The sequence below is a fragment of the Bos indicus genome, chromosome 6, assembly GCF_029378745.1.
Source record: "Bos indicus isolate NIAB-ARS_2022 breed Sahiwal x Tharparkar chromosome 6, NIAB-ARS_B.indTharparkar_mat_pri_1.0, whole genome shotgun sequence".
Lineage (NCBI taxonomy): Eukaryota > Metazoa > Chordata > Mammalia > Artiodactyla > Bovidae > Bos > Bos indicus.
Genome location: NC_091765.1, coordinates 7,136,017 through 7,157,753, shown reverse-complemented (window position 1 = coordinate 7,157,753; position 21,737 = coordinate 7,136,017). Strand labels below are relative to the sequence as shown.

The 21,737-nt window shown below is 38.6% G+C and overlaps 1 protein-coding gene across 4 annotated transcripts in view; it reads left to right on the top strand.

The window, feature by feature from the left end:
* Positions 1-21,737, top strand: part of SYNPO2 (synaptopodin 2) — a 204,637-nt gene that overhangs the window by 151,973 nt on the left and 30,927 nt on the right. For 3 of the 4 annotated variants that reach the window (XM_019962262.2, XM_070790791.1, XM_070790792.1), the window contains 3 exons: positions 9,064-9,215; positions 13,003-13,802; positions 16,252-18,437. In XM_019962262.2, the coding sequence (XP_019817821.2) occupies positions 9,064-9,215; positions 13,003-13,802; positions 16,252-18,437 (3,138 nt within the window). Of the gene's footprint in view, positions 1-9,063; positions 9,216-13,002; positions 13,803-16,251; positions 18,438-21,737 lie in introns of those variants that run through there. The other variant, XM_019962263.2, reaches the window with a different exon arrangement.

The window sequence follows — 21,737 nt, the reverse complement described above, 5'->3', positions numbered from 1 at the left end:
ATAAAATTAAACAAACAGACTGAAAAAAAATCCCAGATACTTAGAGTGATGTACAGAAGTTTTAGGTAACTGTATTTTTTACTGTATTTTAACCACTCAAAATACTGTTGAGCATACTTACAGGTTTTTTAGATAGCTAAATTCTTAATAGATGAGGTATTGCAGCATAATAAACATTTAGTTAATAGTTGGGTGTACAATTAATAAATATAAACAGAGACTTGAGAAACACAAATAGTGAGTTTCTAGCTTTATTCATTTCTGAGTCTTCCTAATTATACTACTTATTTATCTAATCTTTTAGGTTTTACATGTGCTTTTTTTTAAATGAGGTCTTGAAAAAAATTTTTTTTAATTCTGTGTAAATATTTATAAAAAGAAATGTGCATATAGTTCAAAGCCTTTGTGCAATCTTTCAGAATTTAATCCAACAAAAAGAGTAGACAGGGACATGTCCTACATAAGGCTCTGGTCCATCAGTGTTTTTCTGAAAGAGCTGGGATGTTTACATTCTTTGGAAGGAAAGAAGGGCAGAGAATACCATTCCATATTTGTACTTGTTGGTTTTCTAGCATCATGGTGGCTGCTTTATAACAGCTCATAGCACTAACACTGTGGCATCGTTTCTGCCTGGGGAATCACATTGGTATGCAGATTCTTAAGTATGCAGCCCCCATGGATTAAGGCCCTCATTCCTGTCAAAGAGAGTTATTTACTTCAGGAATTTTTCCAAAGTTGCTACCAGGAATACTTTTTACTTTTATGGTGACTTGGTCCCTAAGGATAAAGACAGTCATCCAGAAGGAAAACTTTTTGCCAAGTAGCTGCACATATATTTACTGGGCAGAGCAGAAAAGTTCCTAATCTTTCTTAATTTGAGAACAGATTATTGAGTGTGGATTCCTAGTGTCTACTTGTATTTTGCACTCATGACCCGACTTGTATATATAGTTGAAGAATTCTTTTCACTAGACAATTCGTGTAATTTAATTTCTTATTAAGTTCTTCACATACTTATCAATGCTTTAATGGAGAAAAGCCTTGCTTAATTTTAGGAATTATCTATTCTTCTTTTAGAACATTTGTGTGGACAACAGTAGATACTGATAATCATTTCACTTTATTCCTTCTAAGTTCTTCACAAACTCATATTAAGTTCCTAGTAAATACTCTAGAGTGGCTTTTCTGAAACTTCCTTCCTTGTCCTCAAGTTTTAATCCCTCTCTGTTTTTCCTCCTTTATTCTTGGCAGATGGTGACCCTATACAATTTATCTAGTGTAAGTTCCTGCACTGTCTATCCTGTCTGTCTTGAAATATCAGCATTTGTGTCCATCTTTTTTTTCCTTTTCTGTATCTGAGAAACAGTTGCCCTTTTACCCTTGTCCTTTTTTTACCTTCTGTATTTGCCCTTAATTCTATCTTTCTGTATCAGCTCACAGTTCATTTGCAGGAAATAGATGCCTCTTTAGTTATTTTAGGGAGAAAAGGAATGTCAGTGCTTATAGAATTGTCGAAAGCTCTGGAAAGACAGGGCCTCCAGAAATGGCTTCAGATAGCACAGCAGAACTGGTTATCCAAGGGACTGGCAACATTTGCCACAATCAGGAAATTAAGGAATCAGGAAGCTATTGGGCTGGCCCAGCGCTGGGTCTAGGGTTACATACCTTATCTGTGATTTGGGATTAAGAAGCTGCCAGTAGAACTGCTGTATCTAGAGTAACAATCATCTCTAACAGATCTGCAGCAGCAAGATGGATGCCTTACAGTCTAATTCCTCTCTTTGCTTAATTCAGTTTCAAGTGCAAGTTTCTTACAGGTACACCTTCTTGTTGAAATTACACCACACCTAGAACCTAAGCTGAAGGAGAGTCTGGGAAATGTTATTTTATCTCCTTTGCCTCTGCTGCACACAAAACACATTCCAAGGGGCTTGAGACAAAAGTCAAGCAATCCATTTAACTGTTGGCCAGTCTATTCTACTGACTCTTGATTTACTCAGTTACTAGTTCTATTTCTTATTTATTTATCCCAGTCTAGATATTTCCTCAACCTTTTTTTCCATTTCACTGTTTGAATTTCTGCACTAAATTCCAAGATTTTTTTACCTCCTACTATTAATATTTTTCTTGGGTTATTATTATTTTTATTACATGGTATGCTGGTCCTTATTGTTTTTTTTTTTGTTTGTTTGTTTTTTTGCCTTGTCATCCTGAAACTGTTATATTCCTATTGATTTCCAAAAATATTGTGCCACCGTAAACATGACTTCCCAACAACTTGTAAACTCAGTTTTGGTACTAGAAAACCCCTCAGCAGGGGCTGAGGTTGTATTTTGGAATCTGGATAGGAAACTCATTAAAAGTAGGATTATTTGCTTATTTCTAAGACCTTAACCATACAATATTGGTCTTGCTGCACCTTCCACTGACCATTCTGACCATTTTTCTGGACAGCTGATGAATACAGGGTTACCTAAGTCTTCAGTTTAAGAGCAACCTGGGGTGAGGGAATGCTTATTAAATTTTGTCTCAGAAGTATGAGGTAAGTTTTGCCAAAAGCCTGACGTGGAAAATTGAAGAAGGGCTGGGGGTTCAGAGGAGCTACTAGATCATAGACTACTTTCCACATTCCCTTAAAATGTTTTTACTTGTCTGAGATCATATCTATCATCCCATCTTGGTTATCCTTAGGCCCTAAGACTTTATTTTATGGATTAAGAATAGCCTTGCATGGGCTAGGCTTCAGTTCAGTTTACTTCATTTCAGTCACTCAGTCGTGTCCAACTCTTTGTGACCCCATGAATCACAGCACGCCAGGCTTCCCTGTCCATCACCATCTCCCAGAGTTCACTCAGACTCACGTCCATCGAGCCAGTGATGCCATCCAGCCACCTCACTGTCTGTCATCCCCTTCTCCTCCTGCCCCCAATCCCTCCCAGCATCAGAGCCTTTGCCAGTGAGTCAACTCTTCACATGAGGTGGCCAAAGTACTGGAGTTTCAGCTTTAGCATCATTCCTTCCAAAGAAATCCCAGGGCTGATCTCCTTCAGAATGGACTGGTTGGATCTCCTTGCAGTCCAAGGGAGTCTCAAGAGTCTTCTCCAACAACACAGTTCAAAAGCATCAATTCTTCAGCACTCAGCCTTCTTCACAGTCCAACTCTCACATCCATACATGACCACTGGAAAAACCATAGCCTTGACTAGACGGACCTTTGTTGGCAAAGTAATGTCTCTGCTTTTGAATATGCTATCTAGGTTGGTCATAACTTTCCTTCCAAGGAGTAAGCATCTTTTAATTTCATGGCTGCAGTCACCATCTGCAGTGATTTTGGAGCCCCAAAAAATAAAGTCTGACACTGTTTCCACTGTTTACCCATCTATTTGCCATGAAGTGATGGGACCTGATGCCATGATCTTCGTTTTCTGAATGTTGAGCTTTAAGCCAACTTTTTCACTCTCCACTTTCACTTTCATCAAGAGGCTTTTTAGATCCTCTTCACTTTCAGCCATAAGGGTGGTGTCATCTGCATATCTGAGGTTATTGATATTTCTCCTGGCAATCTTGATTCCAGCTTGTGCTTCTTCCAGCCCAGCGTTTCTCATGATGTACTCTGCATAGAAGTTAAATAAGCAGGGTGACAATATACAGCCTTGACGTACTCCTTTTCCTATTTGGAACCAGTCTGTTGTTCCATGTCCAGTTCTAACTGTTGCTTCCTGACCTGCATATAGGTTTCTCAAGAGGCAGGTCAAGTGCTCTGGTATTCCCATCTCTTTCAGAATTTTCCACAGTTTATTGTGATCCACACAGTCAAAGGCTTTGGCAGTCAATAAAGCAGAAATAGATGTTTTTCTGGAACTCTCTTGCTTTTTCAATGATCCAGCGGATATTGGATAGGCTTATTTATACTAATTTTCTCTTTCCTTTTCATGTATTTTAATACATAGAGTAGTGGAATTTAAGGAGGAGATTGTCTTGGTTCTACCACTTACTCTGACATCTTTCAAGTGGACTTGTCAATGAACTGGATGTGAAAATACAGCCCATGAGTAAAGATTTAGTTTTGCTAACAGGAATCTGACACAACTGATACGTCACATACAATATACAGAATAGCTTAAGTCCAAGGTTCTATGAGAACTCAAATCTTGTACTTGCTTTCTAGTCAGCTCTGGAAGATGTGGAAATCAAGCAATAGTAGGTTAATAGAAAAGGAGCTCCTTAAAAATTTTACCAGGGAATTATTTATCATAAAAGTAAATAAGCAAAGCTGAAACTCTTCTCAGATTTTATTTACAAAGTGAAATAATGTTAAATTTCTCACAGGAGCCTTAACTTTACATTTTCACTTGGTGTCAGTAAAGTAAATTTTACCTGACATGGGTCAAGAGGTTGTAAGCAATAGAACATAGTATTTTTTAAATATTTACATTACCAGTATTTCTCTTAGTTATGTATCTGATTAAATTGAGAGACACTGAAGGGAAAAATAGTATTTATGGACAGAAGCTCACTCATCTGATTAATGTATTAGGTGTGGAATGAAGTCTCTAAGGGAATGTTTTCAAAGAAAGGGAATTATATCACATGCTCACATAAGTATGTTGTACCAAATCACAGTTTGCAAAAGACAGTTTTACTCAATTTTGAATCTGTAACATATTATTTTACAAATAGTCATAATATTGACTATTTAAAAATTAAAGATTGAAAAATCTTTAAAGATTAATATATATAAAGCTCTTAAAATAATAAAAGAGGAAAAAGGAAAACAAAATAAACAAAATCTGTCTTTCTCAACACTGGTTTATAGACTGACCAGGCAAGTTTTTCTCTTCCTCTAGTCTTTTCCATTTCCTCCTTGACTGTATGCAAATTGTTTTTATACTCCTCTCTCTCTCTTCATTCTAGGGTTCACGGTATAGAAGTTAGACTATTGATGAGCAAGGCAATTTGTGTGGTGGTTTAGTTGCTAAGTCGTGTCCAACTCTTGCGACCCCATGGACAATAGCCCGCCAGGCTCTTCTTTCCCTAGGATTTTCCAGGCAAGGATACTGGTGGGTTGTATTTCCTTCTCCAGGGGATCTTCCTGACCAGGAATCAAACCTGGGTCTCCTGTACTGCAGGCAGTTTCTTTACCAAGTGAGCTACCAGGGAATCCCTGTGATTAGAAACATAAACTCTGAAGTCAGAATTCCTGTGTTCAATTTCTGGTCCTAGCTGCATAATTTTAGGCAAAGTACCTCACTTTTCTAAGTCTCTGGTTTCCTCATCATAAAAATGAGGGTAATGACAGTCCATCTGAACATATACAAGTAGAAGTACATTTATACTTCTCATCAAAGTGTTCTGGAGATAAATGATTTAAGGAAGTAAAGGGCTTAGTATAGTAAGTGCTCAATTTTAAAAAGCCACTGATATTTACATATTTATATTATTACTTCTGCTGGGAGACAATAAATATGTTGGTGTTCTTTCTCAATTCAGTTATGAAATATGTACTTACAGAGGAAAAGACAGATGAAAAATTATTTATCTTAGATTATGATGAGCTAATACCAAGTATATGTATGACAACTGAAAATAAATCCAGATATATTCAAACATCTTACAGACAAATTCTATTGGCATGTTCTTCCTGTGTGTGTGTGTGTGTGTGTGTGTGAAGTCAATGCCTTCTTATTCAGTAATCCCTTCTTGAGCACCTTTGTGAGGTGTATGTGCATCATGGAACTTAACATATATTATTTCTAATCTTATTAACCCTCAAGAGAGATCACATTTATTAGTTTTATTTTACATTTTGGAAAACTAGAGCTTAAGAAGGCAATGCAACTCATCTAAGTTCAGAGGGTTAGTAAGCACTGGGGCCACGCGTTTGAAACCTACGCCTTCTTTCATCAGGGCTGGTGTTCTTTTCCACTAGGACACATATTTTATGAATCTAGGCCTATTAGGAGAAGACTGGTAGATAAGTTCATTCATACAGATTTAGCATTGTAAATGGTAACGGTTTTTATGTTCAAACTTACTCTTTTTACTGACAAAGTATTTCATTTTAACAAGTAAGAATATTTTCAGGGGTTAAAAATTTTACTCAGATTCATAATAATGCACAATTATACAAATTAGAAAAATGCATAATTTTATACAGAAGGTAAAGATCTTTTATACACTAATAAATGTTTATTCTTCATAATATACCTATGAACAGAATATATTGGTTAAGCTGGTGATTGCAAGGGATCTGTTTGGGCACAATTGACTCTGGCAGATAACCTTTGTTTAGTTTAGTCCTATAAAAAATAGAGAAAGAGTAGTCCTTTAGAAAAGCCCTTGTGGCGAGGAAAGTATCACCATATTTAACATGGTTCATGAGGGAAAAATATTTCCTGCTGTTCAGACAATTGTAAAAGGTCAACTAAGCACAATCATAGCAGTTGATTCCAAATGTTGACCTCAGAATGTATGCTCTGAAGGAATGCTAATGGCTCCTACCTCAGTGCTTTTGCTTATTTGGATTCCACTAAAAGCTCCACTTGACAAGCACAATGATGAATTGCACTTTTCCCATCAAGCAACACATGTTTGGATGATAGACAGCTCTGTTAACTTGAGGATTTGTTTACCTTCCAAGAACCAATTTTTCATCTTACTCTGCAAACCCATGAAGCTGCTTAAAACTCATATAACTTATTGCTGATAAATGGAACATCAGCTTCAAGATTAACCTCTGGGAAGGGGATACAGGATATAATGACACATCTGTTTTATCAACGTAAAACCTCTTTGGTCTTCAAAGGGATGAATTTTCTGTTCATATATTAGTACATCTGACTGCACTGAATGAATGATTTTATGCTTCAGAAACATGTTTTATTATCTTTTTTGTTATCTATTTTTAATCTATTTTATTATCTTTAAAAAATTAAATTTAAATGAATGAAATATCCCTAACTTATATGTTCATTGTTGAGTATTGTTTTATCCTTGACTTACTAACAATTCTTTCATGATTCTCCATTATAATAATTTCACACAAGACAGCAAAATGAATATAACTGGCAGTCAATAAACAGATATTTTTCAAAACTGGGTAACTATTCTTTTTCTCATTGTTTTGGCTGCATCCTTAAAGCCTTGGAAATATTGAATTCATTTAATTTTGCAATAAATTGTTGTGTGCTTTCAAAAAAGAAGGAATGAGATTGATTTTTTTCAGAAAAGGGGAAGGCCTTCTTATAATTTATGACAATAAAAGAATAGACCCTCCCAGAAGAAAACTAACTGAAACACTTCAAATTTCATTAGCATCATTGTTCTGGCACTTAAAGATATGCTTCTGCCTCCAGGAGTATCATGTAAAATGTAAATGCACATGGAGATATAAACTTTAGAGCTATATCAGTCAGCAAATTAATTATCATTTAAGACCTTAGCAAGAATTAGTGGGCAACTGTTAGAGATAAACTGAAATACATTTCGTGCCCAATCAAAAGTGAGCCTGGCTATGAAAACACTCTAAGAAATGCTGCTCACCTGGTTCTGAGCTCTTTGGACTCATAATCTTGAGTTTAATAGTCAAATAGGGATCCCTTTGGTGGAAAATATATAGAAGATGATCTTAAAGTATTCTTAACTTTGAGATTGTGTGATCATGATACATGATTCTTTAAAAACCATTAAATTCATATTGTAAAATGAAATCTAAACATATTAGTATCATTTAGGGTCCCAGCAGAAAATAGGTGGCATATTCAAAGGAGTAATTAAAGATAATATAGTACAGGCTCGTGGAAACCAATGAATGGAAATGAAGCACCCAGAGGTGAAGAGCAGGAAGCTATTATTACCCTTGGGTCTGAAGATGCAAGGAGGTGGTGTGTGTTATTGGAACACAAGAGTTAAGGCATGGTAGAGCAACAGACAGACAGGAGCTCTGACTGTCTACATCGAGGAGCAAAGCCATTGCCAAACCGTGGCCCAGCAGGTCCAGCAGGGACAGCATTTCCCTGCCCTCCCATTTCCCTTGCTCTTTATCTCTTGTTGGAGCTTCCTGTTGACCAAAGCCAACCAGGAGTCAGCATGCAAGGGAACTTGGCCACTGCAGTCTCTAGAGGCCAGAAAGCAGAGCCAGAGAGGGTAGAGAATGGGCTGAGGGAGAATGACTAGCACAACATTTTACCATAATCATAACTACACAGAATGTTAACCTTCAGGAAGAACTGAATGCTATTCCTCACTTAGGACTGGTGGGAGCTCTCTGCTGCTATTCTACTGCTCTGAATTTCTCTTCCTCCAGCATCTGAAAGTTCTCTTCTAGGTTTTTAGTCAGTTCTTGTTCCACTGAATCTGTGCTAGACTATGATGCAGTCCTTAAGAAGGGCTGTTTTTATTTTTTGCAGAATAATCTTTTTTTCTTCCTTTTTTGCTAAAGTTTGCTTATTATCAAGTCTTGAATAACTGATTTCAATGAAGGATTTTTCCCTTTGACATAATTCTTAACATCCTGCTGCCTAATTTCCCCCATTTTACTGGAAGGGCTTTCATCAGTTTATTGAGCTGTATAGCTCTCTCCTTAAACTCATTGTCCTGCAATACATCTCCTTCTTATAGTTGGTGTTCCACCCACACTGTCAATGAGAAGGCTCTTAAAATTTATTTTAATGAGAGAAGCCATGTTCTGATTAGATCAAGCTTCACAGTATGAAATATTTGTTTTTAATGTATAACTAAGTTAAACATCTGTCTTCGCCATTCTTCATTATTCTTTATTTCATTATTCTCATTCCTTCACCATAGATTTACTTTCTTTTTTGTCTATTTACCTAGAAAGCTATGAATTGAATGTTTGACAGTATGGTATCCAATAAATTGTAAAAAGGGTGAGAAGTGTTTAAGATTGTCTTATAGGTTAACAGGTGAATTAACACTAAGGGCTGATTTTAGTTTGCAGATCTATTTACTACTCCTAAGTAAAATTTTCTCCAAGACAGTGGCGCGTTTTTTTTTAACAAGTTATATAATTCTAATTATTGCATTCTTTTTTACTCCACTCAGATCAGAAGCCAGAGCAAAGCATCCGGGTCTGGGCTCTGTGAGGGGGATGAAGTGGTTTCTATCAATGGCAACCCTTGTGCAGACCTCACCTACCCAGAAGTCATCAAGCTCATGGAGAGCATAACAGACTCTCTCCAAATGCTCGTCAAAAGGTAAAAAGATTTGTTGGAATATTTATTTTCTCCTGAAGCTACATGGCAACGATTACAGCTCCTATGGTCATATAAACTGTTCTCTATGGGGAAATGAGGGTGCTGTCTATGTCAGTGTAAACAGAAAAACCATAGTGTTTGGAAAATGGTAATTCTAATCAGCTGAATTTTCTGGTTAATTGAGAATTAACTTGAAAAGTTTGTTTCAAGAACTTTGTTTAAAATCTTAGGTATTTTAGACTACTTCCTTAGGAAGCTCAGTATATTGGCATAATATAATACTTCTAGGTCAAGATTAATTATGATCACTAAATTATAATTCCTAGATTTATAGATTAATTTAAAATGTTTACATGTTAAAATGGTACACTGTGTAATATTTGTTTGACTAGAAAGAGGATGCCTAAGAGGAGGAAAAGAATCAAGAAACCCTTAAAAGCAGCCTGATTTCTATTTCAAAAAAACAACAACAATATTTAGATATGGGCAAAAGCTAATGGTTAAAGTTTTTGCACTCTCAATGCAAATAGCTTGTCAATTTGATCTCTCCAAATGCTACCCTCCTCATCTAATTGCTTAAACATGCAGAAGTCAACCTTAAACATAAAAACAAAACAATGAGGGTCATCACAAAGAAACTACAGCATCAACATTTTCACCATGTACCAATCACAGTTTAGTCCATATTAACCTTGTGAGGCCCTGACCGTGGCAATACAATGAATCCACAAAGGAAATCTCTGGCTTTCTAGATAAGGCCTTCAGAAAGACAAGAGAGGACTTTTCACACAGAACTTCAAAACCTTCTAGGAGTTTTGCCTTAACTCTGCAGAAAGACTACATAACAGCATTGTTGGTGGTGGTTGCTAAGTCATGTCTGACTCTTGTGACCTTATAGAGTCAGGCTCCTCTGTCCATGGGATTTTCCAGGCAAGAATCCTGAACTGGGTTGCCATTTCCTTCTCCAGGGGATCTTCCTGACCCAGGGATAAAACTCATGTCTCCCACATTGCAGGCGTATTCTTTACCACTGAGGGGCTTCCCTGGTGGCTCAGATGGTAAATAATTCATCTGCAATGCAGGAGATCTGGGTTCTATCCCCAGGTCAGAAAGATCCCCTGGAGAAGGGAATGTCAGCCTACTGTAGGATTCTTACCTGGGAAATTCCAAGGACAGAGGAGCCTGGCGGGCTACAGTCCATAGGGTCACACAGAGTTGACACACAGAGAGACTAACACTTTCACTTTCTTTACCACTGAGTCATCTAGGAAGCCACATACAGCGTTACCCCTCTGGTAATCATTCAATATGATTCCATTTCTATACAAACACGAACTTACTTTGGCCAAACTTTTGTGACAATAAAGAAATCTCACAATTCTCTTACAACCTCCCATCTAAACGTTTACCCTCAAGTCCAGTGTGTAAGTGACTGAGATCCTACTTATTTATAACGCTGCCATTTGCTTTTTCAAGGGATCTAATAGAAACCTTGCCAAGTGTAGTCAGTGTTGGCCATTATTACATTTAAATCTCTGGGGTATTTGAAGTTCTGTCTTTGTAAAGGTTTAATCACATCCAAAATAGGAGAAAAACCTTTTCTAATTTATTCCCCTTTAGTGTCTTTGCTGACTTAATGAGGCCAGTCTCTTCAGAACACACTTGTAGACTAGAACATCCCCTACGAGTTCTTGTTTTGATGACTGTCATTGGGAAAGTCCTTGGTGGTTTAAAGCTGAGTCTTGGGTACAGATTTACTTTTAAAAGTAAATGGACGAGTTCTCTGCTACTTTTAATAACTGGAATCTTGATTATTATTATTTTATCTTAAATATTTTTATTTTTACAAAATAAATAAATAATTGCAGAGATTTTAAATGAAATCTCAAATTAAAATCATCCCAAAAGTAATTATCATCATCATCACCACCACCCCTACAAATCTGGATATCTGAACATTGTTTCCTGGAATTAAATATTTCTCTTGCTCATGTAACTGTCATCTGTCCCTAGAGGACAAGTGATTTACTTTTCCTGGGCTATTACCCAGAGATAGCTGGGTCAGACTATCAACATTGTCTCTATTATTGTAAATTTTATTTAAATGTTATACACACACACACACACACATAAATTTTGGAATTAAATACCTATGTGCACTGAATGGAAATGAGCATTTTAAGGTATAAAGCTTTATTTAACCTCTAGTTCTTTTATGACTTTTATTCATGTATATCTGTCCATTTTATTTTGGCTACCAATAAATGTTAATATTTATCTGAGCCATTTGCCTGTATTACAGTCTGTAAGGCTGGAATGAATTCACACTACTCTCTTCTCAGCTTCATAATTTATTGCTAATATAATTCAAAGTGATTTAATCTACTTCCATCTCAAGACCTTCCTAAATTAAAACTCTTCCCTTTTGAATCTCTCAAATTTCAGTTGCATAGAGTGTATTCATCACTTCCTATATATGAAATATTTAATTTGCTTTCATCATGTTTTAAAAATACTATATTATAATGGGTTGTTGGTTTTTGGGTTTTTTTTGCTATTACCAGGAAGCTCTACAGATTATTTGCACAGAGAAAGTTGCATTTCATTTGATTGTTAGCTTGTGCTTTGTTTATTTTTGTTTTGCTAAATTCAGTGAAAACAAAGTCAAGAGTAATTATTTTGAATATTGGTCTTGAATTTTATTACTACACAAATTCTAAGGTGAATTCCTTTGAATAGAATAGAAGTATGGGCCCACTCCCTTCAATAGATGATCCTGCATTATTAGTTGGGGTACTTTTGAGGGAAAAAGAATGGGACTGAGATAGATGCTACTGCTTCTTTAAAAAATTTACAAATGTAAGAAATGAAAGCATCTCCTACAGCTGTTCTGTGAATGATGCTTCTCTTCTAAAAGCAGTTAGAGTTTAAATTAGAGTTTCATGCAAGAAGTCATTTAACCCTTAACTGACTTTGCTTCTTGCAAACACAAATTTGCAAAACCAGCTGGGAACGGGTAAGGTCAAAATAAAAAGACTGTGGTGAACAGCTGAGGGCTCCTTACCTGAGCGATTAAGGAACAGTTTGACTTCAGAGATCCTATAAGGAAAATGCTCCAAGTGACAAGTTCAAATAGAGAAGGGGAGACATTTCAGATTATAAATACTCCATGACTCAATGATTCATTGCAGCATGGAAAGGATTTCTCTTTGCACAAGAGTACTGGGCTGGGGTCCACTTATTACAAAACACATGCTCATTGGAGCTTAAAAAACAGCTTCTATTTCATTCCTTTCAAGAAAGCACAGCCTCTAAAAGGATTACTTGAGTTATCTGTATACTAATATTGCTCTGAAGCTGCTGAATATGTTTATAAAACTTTATAATGTGCAGACCTAACTCAGTCAATGAGACGTTGCAATGCTTTGTCATATTATAACAAGCATGATTATTTGAAAACACTCCAATAATTATAGGTGAAGGGCATCCATATAGCTATAACCTATACTTAAAAAAAAAGAAAAAAAAGTGAATTTAGGATGGATTCTGGTTTTATAAACTTTTGTGAGCATTTTTGCTTTGCTTTACAGACAAGTTTATTTGGAAGATCTTTAAATAACAATGTAAACATGTTGCCAAGTTCTGTGTTCAAATATGTTGCAGTTGACATTTAGGAGGAAATATTTTTACTGTATTGTGTATTAGACATCATACAAGTGTCAGGAAGTTCTTTGGCAGGTGTAATACACTCTGATTTAACTGTCTGGACTAATTTTCCTGTGTGCAGACCTTCCAGTGGAATAAGTGAAACTTCGATCTCTGAAACTGAAAACAAAAACCAGGAGAATGTCACCCATGAAGGGTACGTGGAAAGTACCACCCTACAGATTCGACCAGCCACAAAGAGCCAATACAGAGAGTTCTACATTGTCCCTATCAAGAGTGGAGCTCCCCTAGCTGAGGAGCAAGCGAGTGGTGCTGGTTTTTCTGGGAGCATAAAAGAAGAAACAGGCCTGGCCCCTCACACGTCTGACTCTGAAAGTGGACGCTTACCAGAGGAGATTATCTTAAGTGAGAAGGCAGAAGCAGGGCGGCCAGGCACTGTGGTTGAGCTGCAACTGTCCCTGTCACAAGAGAGACACAGGGGCAAGAGTGCTGCTGTAGTGACTCTCCTGGGAGCAGAAAAATCTATGTCTCCTGACCCAGAGCCTAATTTACTACACGACGGGATTGTCCACATAAATTCTGCCCCCACTAGTGAGAAAGAGGACCCTCCTCTGAGGTCCAGCAAGACAATCCAGATCTCCAGTGGCCAGGAGCTGAGAGTGATCCAGGGAAATGAAGCTGCAGACACGGGGCTGCCCCGCGTGGAAGTGATCTTCGACTGCTCTGACAGGCAGAAGACGGAAGGGTGCAGGCTTCAGGCAGCAAAGGGGTGTGTGGATTCTCCAGTGGAAGGAGGGCAGTCAGAAGCACCTCCTTCTCTGGTATCCTTTGCAGTCTCATCAGAAGGCGCAGAGCAGGGAGAAGATCCACGCTCAGAAAGGGATCACAGCAGACCTCACAAGCACAGAGCGCGCCACGCACGTAAGTCCTGCCCTGGGAGCCACTGCTGGGCAGCTGGAAGGGGCTTGGGAGCTTAGGGTATTTTGCTGCTGGTTCGCCTGCCTGGATTTTTTCTTTTTAAGGTTTTCTTATGTCTTTCATTGGCTTTTTTTTTTTTTTTTAACTAATGCACAAAATAACAAACATGAAATTGTAGAAAACACCAATTTCTGAACTGGAAGTAATAAGTTTTAACTTTGTAGTAGATTTGAATGTTTTTAATGCACTTTCTTTTCTTCCCAAAGACACGGGGACTGTTAAAGAAAATACTAAAGTTAATGTGCCTTTTTTTATTTGCCTCATATTCTATGTTAAAATAGCATTTGAGAGTCTTTGCAGTCATGTGGACGCTGAGTTTAAATGTCAAAAACTGTTGAGTTTGCTGCGGAGAGGTGTATTTAAAATACAGGCTCAACCACTGATATTAAAAGCAGATCCTCGTTTTGAAAAAAAATCATTGTGCAGCATGATGATGCTTGCAGAAGTGAGTTTGATGGACAAGGACATGTGGAATACTGAGCAGTTACATGATCCTCTCCGTTTTGTTAAGTCTTCACTAGACTGCAAAGCATCTCATCTACCTTCTAGACACAGAAGTCAATCCCCAAGGCCATGTGAAGTCATTTAAATGTCTCCCAACTCAAGATATATTTTAAAATCAAGGCCTTTTATGGTGTTTTGTTTTACCCAGGAGAGTGATCACAGAAAGACAAATGAAGATAGAAATGGCAGTTGGGTTTTATGATTTCTGTAATTTTCTTTCATGAACTTCTTAAAAACAAATTTGGAATTTCATTTAGGCATTTGAGGAGGTAAAGGTTGACTGTCAAAGACACTTGAATGTATGCGTGATACACAACAGTAATGATCTTGGTTATTCAAAGTAGTATATTAATTCTCCTAACTACTGTTATTCCTTTTAAAGCATATTTTTAGCATAACCATGTGTAGCTGAATTGACAAGTGCTGTTAATCATTCCTTATACTTTAAGCATCTGTATGCATCTTCACATTTATAGCATATTAAACAAGTGTATTAAGGCAGCACTCACATACTTTACATGTTGGCAGTGAAGTGAGCAACAACTGTGCAACTGTGACTGTCAATTTAATAGTAAGTTGTATAACACTAGTCAAAAAAGGAATTACATTTAGGAATGACCATGCTTTTTACTCTAAGTAAAATTTGATTTCTTTAAGTAAAATTTGATTACCAGTGAATTTCTCTAAGTAAAATTTCTCTAAGTAAAATTTGATTACCAGTGAATATCTGTAATTTTGTTATAAAACTATTTTGATTCTATTTTATTTTTTAAAAAATTAACCATTAAGTGTGATTTTTTTCCCCAGTCACAAACAGAGGTAATTTTCAATCAAAAAAAAATTTTTTTTAATGTCTGAAATTTTTATTTAACTCTTTTGAGGAATTCAAAAATTATTTGTGAATTATGCTTATTTTTATCGTTGACAGTGCTATAAGTTAACTTGCCACAAATTTATTTTTATAACAATAATAATTTAAAAATTAAAATATAATTTTTTGTTATTCTAAAACTGTCCGGTTCTCATTTTACATGACTTAATTTCTGTCTACCCACAGCTGTAAATGTTACTAGTAATATAATTTAAAATTTCCCCAAGATTTACACTTATTCTTGCTGCAACTAAAGTAGTATTTCCAAGAGAGCAATGCATTTATGAACAACTTTATCTAGACCACTTTGTAGCTAAAGTTTCTTAAATATAGTCACAATAACTTTATACTCTGAATTATTGTTAGTCATTGATTCAGTACCTTCAATTATTATTCATTACATTTTAAAATTTATTTTGATTTAGTAGCTGTGAATGCAAAGACTTTGGGGGAATGGGAAACTAAAAGAAAAAAGAAAACCTAAATATTTAAACTCATTACATGAAAAGATTTAAGTAAACAATATTTTCTTATTTCTCCCTCCTTCCTTTCTAAAATGCTTGGAAATGTTTTATATCAACATTTTATTTTTAAAATGTGAAAATGCAAGGTATGTCCTAAGTTGTTTTTGGAAAATATTATGTCCTTAAATTATTTCCATTGTAATTTTAATTACATCCAATTAACCGACATTTATTTTCCAGTGTTTATTGTTAAAGTTTAAGGAGCTATACAGAAACAAATTATGAGACATATTCTAATCAATATAAAAATGTATTTGTAGAAAAAAATGAAGTGATATATATGCAAGTTATATCTATATCATCATATATATCAATATAGAAGTAAACATTTTGAAAGAAGAAAGAGAAATGAGTTGGACTGCATCACAATTTAGTACCCAATTGTAAACATGTTTTTTCTGTATTTATTTTCCCCCAGGAGAGTTGATTTCTGGGTTGCTATGCAGTCTTCCTTGAACTTATCAACTCAATGTAATCTTTGTATTTTCCCTAGGGCTCAGGAGGAGTGAAAGCTTATCAGAAAAGCAGGTGAAAGAAGCAAAATCTAAATGCAAAAGCATTGCCCTCCTTCTGACAGATGCCCCCAACCCCAACTCCAAGGGGGTGTTGATGTTTAAGAAGCGTCGTCGGAGGGCCAGGAAATACACACTAGTCAGCTACGGGACTGGGGAACTTGAGCGAGAGGCAGAGGAGGAGGAGGAAGAGGGCGACAAAGAGGATCCATGTGAAGTAGCATTTCTGGGTGCAAGCGAATCGGAGGTGGATGAAGAGCTGTTGTCTGACACTGAGGACAACACACAAGTTGCAAACTTTGACTGGGATTCTGGTCTAGTGGACATTGAAAAGAAACTGAGCAGAGGGGACAAGATGGAGATGTTGCCAGACACCACAGGCAAGGGGGCCCTCATGTTTGCCAAGAGGAGGGAGAGAATGGATCAGATCACAGCCCAAAAAGAGGAGGAGAGAGCGGTTGGAGTGCCAAGCAGAGAACCAGATGCTGCCCAGACAGATGGCCTGAGAACCGTGACGTCTTACCAAAGGAAGGAAGAGGAGTCAGTGCGAGTGCAGAGCTCTGTGAGCAAAAGCTACATTGAGGTGAGCCATGGTCTTGGCCATGTGCCCCAACAGAATGGCTTCACTGGGGTGTCTGAGACAGCAGAAGCTCAGAGGATGATCCCTGTGAATAGAACAGCCAAGCCCTTCCCGGGGTCTGGGAACCAGCCGGCAACCCCCTTCTCTCCCAGCCGAAATGTGACAAGTCCTATCGCTGACTTTCCTGCGCCTCCACCTTACTCTGCAGTCACACCCCCACCTGAAACCTTCTCCAGAGCAGTGTCGAGTCCAACAGCTGGCCCAGCACCGCCCCCTCCGTGGCCCCAGCCTGCCCCATGGTCCCAGCCGGCCTTTTACGATTCATCTGAACGAATAGCTTCCAGGGATGAAAGGATTGCGGTGCCAGCAAAAAGAACGGGGATATTGCAAGAGGCCAAAAGGAGAAGCACGACAAAACCCATGTTCACTTTTAAAGAGCCCAAAGTCAGCCCCAATCCTGAACTCTTGTCACTTCTTCAAAATTCTGAGGGCAAAAAGGGCCCTGGAGCGGGAGCAGATTCCGGACCTGAAGAAGACTACCTCAGTTTAGGAGCAGAGGCTTGTAACTTCATGCAAGGCTCCTCTGCAAAACAGAAGACCCCGCCTCCTGTCGCTCCAAAGCCTGCTGTCAAGTCCTCATCCTCCCAACCAGTCACTCCGGTTTCTCCAGTCTGGTCGCCAGGAGTGGCTCCAGCGCAACCTCCTGCCTTCCCCACATCCAACCCGTCACATGGCACCGTGGTCTCCTCCATCAAAATCGCGCAGCCTTCTTATGCTTCCGCCCGGCCTGCAAGTGCTCTCAACCTGGCTGGTCCTTTCAAAGGCCCACAGGCAGCGGTAGCCAGCCGGAACTATACTCCCAAGCCAGCAGCTCCCACACCGACAGTGAACACTGCTCATGCTGGTGCGGTGGGACCATCCAATGAGCTTCCAGGAATGAGTGGGAAAGGAGCCCAGCTCTTTGCTAAGAGGCAGTCAAGGATGGAGAAGTACGTGGTAGATTCGGACACCGTGCAGGCCCACGCTGCCCGGGCTCATTCTCCCACCCCGTCTCTCCCGGCCGGTTGGAAGTACTCCTCCAATGTCCGAGCGCCTCCGCCTGTGGCCTACAATCCTATCCACTCCCCCTCCTACCCACCGGCTGCTGTCAAGTCTCAGCCATCAGGCCTACAGGCCTCCAAGACAGGCAAGAAAAAGGGCAAGAAACCCCTCAATGCTTTGGATGTCATGAAGCACCAACCCTATCAGCTTAATGCGTCCTTGTTTACTTTCCAACCTCCGGATGCGAAGGACGGCCTCCCCGCAAAGCCATCGGTCAAGGCCAGTTCAGTGCCAGCTGCGAAGCAAGCTCTTCCTCCTCGGCCAGTGAACGCTGGCTCGCCCACTAATGTTCAGGCCTCCTCTGTGTACTCTGTGCCAGCCTATACCTCTCCGCCCTCCTTCTTTGCTGAGGTCACCTCACCAGTCAGCGCTTCCCCAGTGCCCGTGGCCATCCCCACCTCTCCAAAGCAGGAATCAGCCTCAACATCTTACTTTGTGGCACCAAGGCCAAAGTTCTCAGCAAAGAAGAGCGGTGTCACAGTTCAGGTGTGGAAACCATCTGTGGTGGAAGAGTAATCTTTTAGTCGAAGCTGAGTGTCCACTTTGCTTGAAACGAATTGTTTGCGGTGTTAACTTGAGTCCCAGAGAATGCCTAGCAAGTCCTCAACTTACTTAATTTCAGATGTCACCTCCCAATCTGGGTCCAAGCAGAATATTTTTAATGAGTCAGAAATCTAACTCAGATTGACTTAAAACATATTTATCTTCGTTGCACACTTAAAAAAAATCTGGGAGCACCCCCAAATAAACATGGGCCATTGTATTAAGTAAGCAGGATACTTAGGGTTTATGCATTTAGCCACAAGACAGTGATCAGTGTTATCAACATTAGGACACAGTCTTTATGTGACAGAACAGCTGTGTTCCTACAGTGAAAAGGTTCGATTGTAGTGAAAATATAACATGTATTGACTGACGTTTCCTTTCTAAGTAGTGCTTTATCTCTATTACTAGTATTAAGGGATAAGAAATTTATTGAGGACAGGGATCAGCTCTGGTCTGTCAACCTCAGCCACCTGTTTGATGTCACAGAGAACTTGGGGATTGTTGGAATGTACATAGTTTAGTAAGGTGGATAAGAAAGAGGGGATTAATAATTACAGAGTACTTGTTATCTACCAGGCTCCTTGCCAGATGTTATATATATATTAGCTTATTTCAAAGACTTCTTTAAAGTGAACTGGATGGGCAAGAGGGATAATTATTCTTAGAGGTTGATTCCCATCCTCCCTCCCCAATTACTTAAGAAACTCAGTGAGTACATCTCCAATTGCCCATGAAAGCATGTTTGTTTTCCTCAGCTGAGGCAAGCGGTAGAGTACATTATAAAGGAGGAACGAAAAAAAGGTGAGTAGGCTTCAGATAAAGGCACATGTGTGACCATTGTTTTCCTTTTGGAAATCATGTGATTGGGAGATTACTGACTCTGGGTTACTGAAGGGTTACTGACTCTGGGGGCTGACTGTGAAGCACAAGGAACCCCATGTATGTGGAGGCCGTAGGGTGAGAACACACAGTTATTAGCATCATTTCTGAGTGACCTCACGGATTTTTTTCTTCTGTTTATTTTTTCTTTCTGACCACTGCTTCTCCCACTGTTCCTTGCAATTCTATTCTTGCACCTTCATTTTATTATTTATATTTGATGGACCAGGAGGATTAAAGCAAGGTTACCTTGTAAATTTGGATTGGTCACACACCATGTCATCATCCAGCTGGCTCTGAAGTCAATAATGTTACTGACAGTAAACCTGAAGACCTTTCTCATATCTATTTTAAGTCCAAGTCTGACCAATCATGGAAACTATTCAACATGAATTAATGTAGAGAACCACAAAGCATTTTTGACAACTCCAAGGAAAACCATCTTCTCAATAGAAGAGATATGTCTAGAGACTTCTCATAAAAGCTTGCCTGGTGTGAGGGTACATGGTACCATGTTAATCCTCTGAAAATATCTGTATTCCTGTTCTTTTTCTGCTGTCACTGTCAATCTGCTATATTTTCACTATCCTATTAAAGTATTACTATCTTCTTTATCTGTTCAATGTATTTTAAAAAAAATCCCTGTATGAACTGTTCTAAGTCATTTTTTCTGATATTTCACTTATATCACTCTCCAAATATCTGAGTTTCTTTTTTGTGAACATTTCCACTTCTCTGTACATTGCAAAACTGCAAGCCATAGGTATTTCTATGATATAACACAGAGGAGAATTAAGTTAGTTACAGAACAATGGGCCTTATTCTTTTTCTCTGGAAAATCTTCTATTGGCTTTGATGGCAATTTACCTAGAGGTCAGAACCACAGGATGTAGCTTGGTCTCTTTTTTTGCCTTTTTGGGAAATCAATTAGGAAGATTCATACAGGATAAAGGAAAAAGCAGTCTATCCATTATATAATACTATTGTTTGTTACTTGTTCCCTGCAAAGGAAGTCTGTTGAATGCTTTGCATTTTGCATTCTTTTCTAATAGAACAACCAAAAAAGGCATCTTAAAGTGAAGCAGGAAAGGAGATCATTTTTATAACTTTGCATTCTTAACACAGCATTTAAAGAACGGCACGAATTAGGGAGAAGACAGTGGAACACAAGGTAGTCAATTTGAGTCCTCTGGTTCAAAAGTATCCTAGAATGGTAATGACCCACAAGTATTCCCAGTTGTCCAGTGGTTTGTGGTATGTAGGAATGAGGAGTGTTTGGGGTCTGTTTCCTGTAGGACAGGTGGCCATCTGAGCAGAGCTACTATTTGGAGTTGATGACTGAAGACACAACTAACATGGCTGGGACTGTGATGGGGTTCCCAAAAAGCTTCTAAGAAGCATGGCAGGTATGCAGTCAAAGCATCCACAACTTCGACTGGGAGCTGGTAACATAGCTCTCATCTGGAACCATACAGTCCCAAATTATGGAAAAGGCAGGGAATCTTCCAGAATTGTATCCACAGCAGAGTCTAACTTGATCCTGAGAGATGAGGGCATGGAAGGGAGAAGGACTAAGCCAACTCCCGGGAGGAAAAGAGATTTCTTTGTCTTTTTTCCCCAGCCAGGGAGCCCCTGGGAACTTGGATGCAGAATAAGCTGGGTGTGTCACCTCTCAGGTTGGAGTTCTGGAAATGATGTCAGTGTGGCAGGTGGGAGACTTAGGACTCATGACATCAGCTTCCTTCCCACTGGACACCCTTTGAACTCTGGGTGTTGTTGCCTGTTTTTGGTAGCAGATGTTTCAGTTGGTTAGTTGACTGGTTTGAGGGTATGAGGAGGCAGTTTTTGTTTGGTTTTTAGGATCTTGCCTTTATCCTTGTCCTTTGTTAGCTTACTTTCTGTGCAGAACACCTATGAAGTCAAGTTTTCATCACCGACACAATGGCAACGTTCATTTACTGAGTGCTTGTGTTATGTTAGGCGCCTTATATACATTATATGGTTTACAGGCACTGGAATATAAAATAAAATATAACCACAGTCACTGACTTCCTACAAGACCTTATGCAAATTTCTTTCCACCAGTGTCCCCTTAATAATGTCTCAAACCTTTCTTCCTGGAATGTTGTACCGTACTGAGTACAGCCCACAAGACCAGATGTTCTAAGAAGAAAGGTGCTTTGTAAATTTAAGTACACATATTCCTCTCAGTCCTATAGGAGGGCAGATTGAATCACAGAACTCTTAAGGTTGGGGATCTGACCATTGCCACTTTGATCTTAGAACAGTTACAGCTTTATTTCTAATATTTCAATAATAAACACATTCTTTTTTGACAGAAAAAAAATCACACTGTTTCTG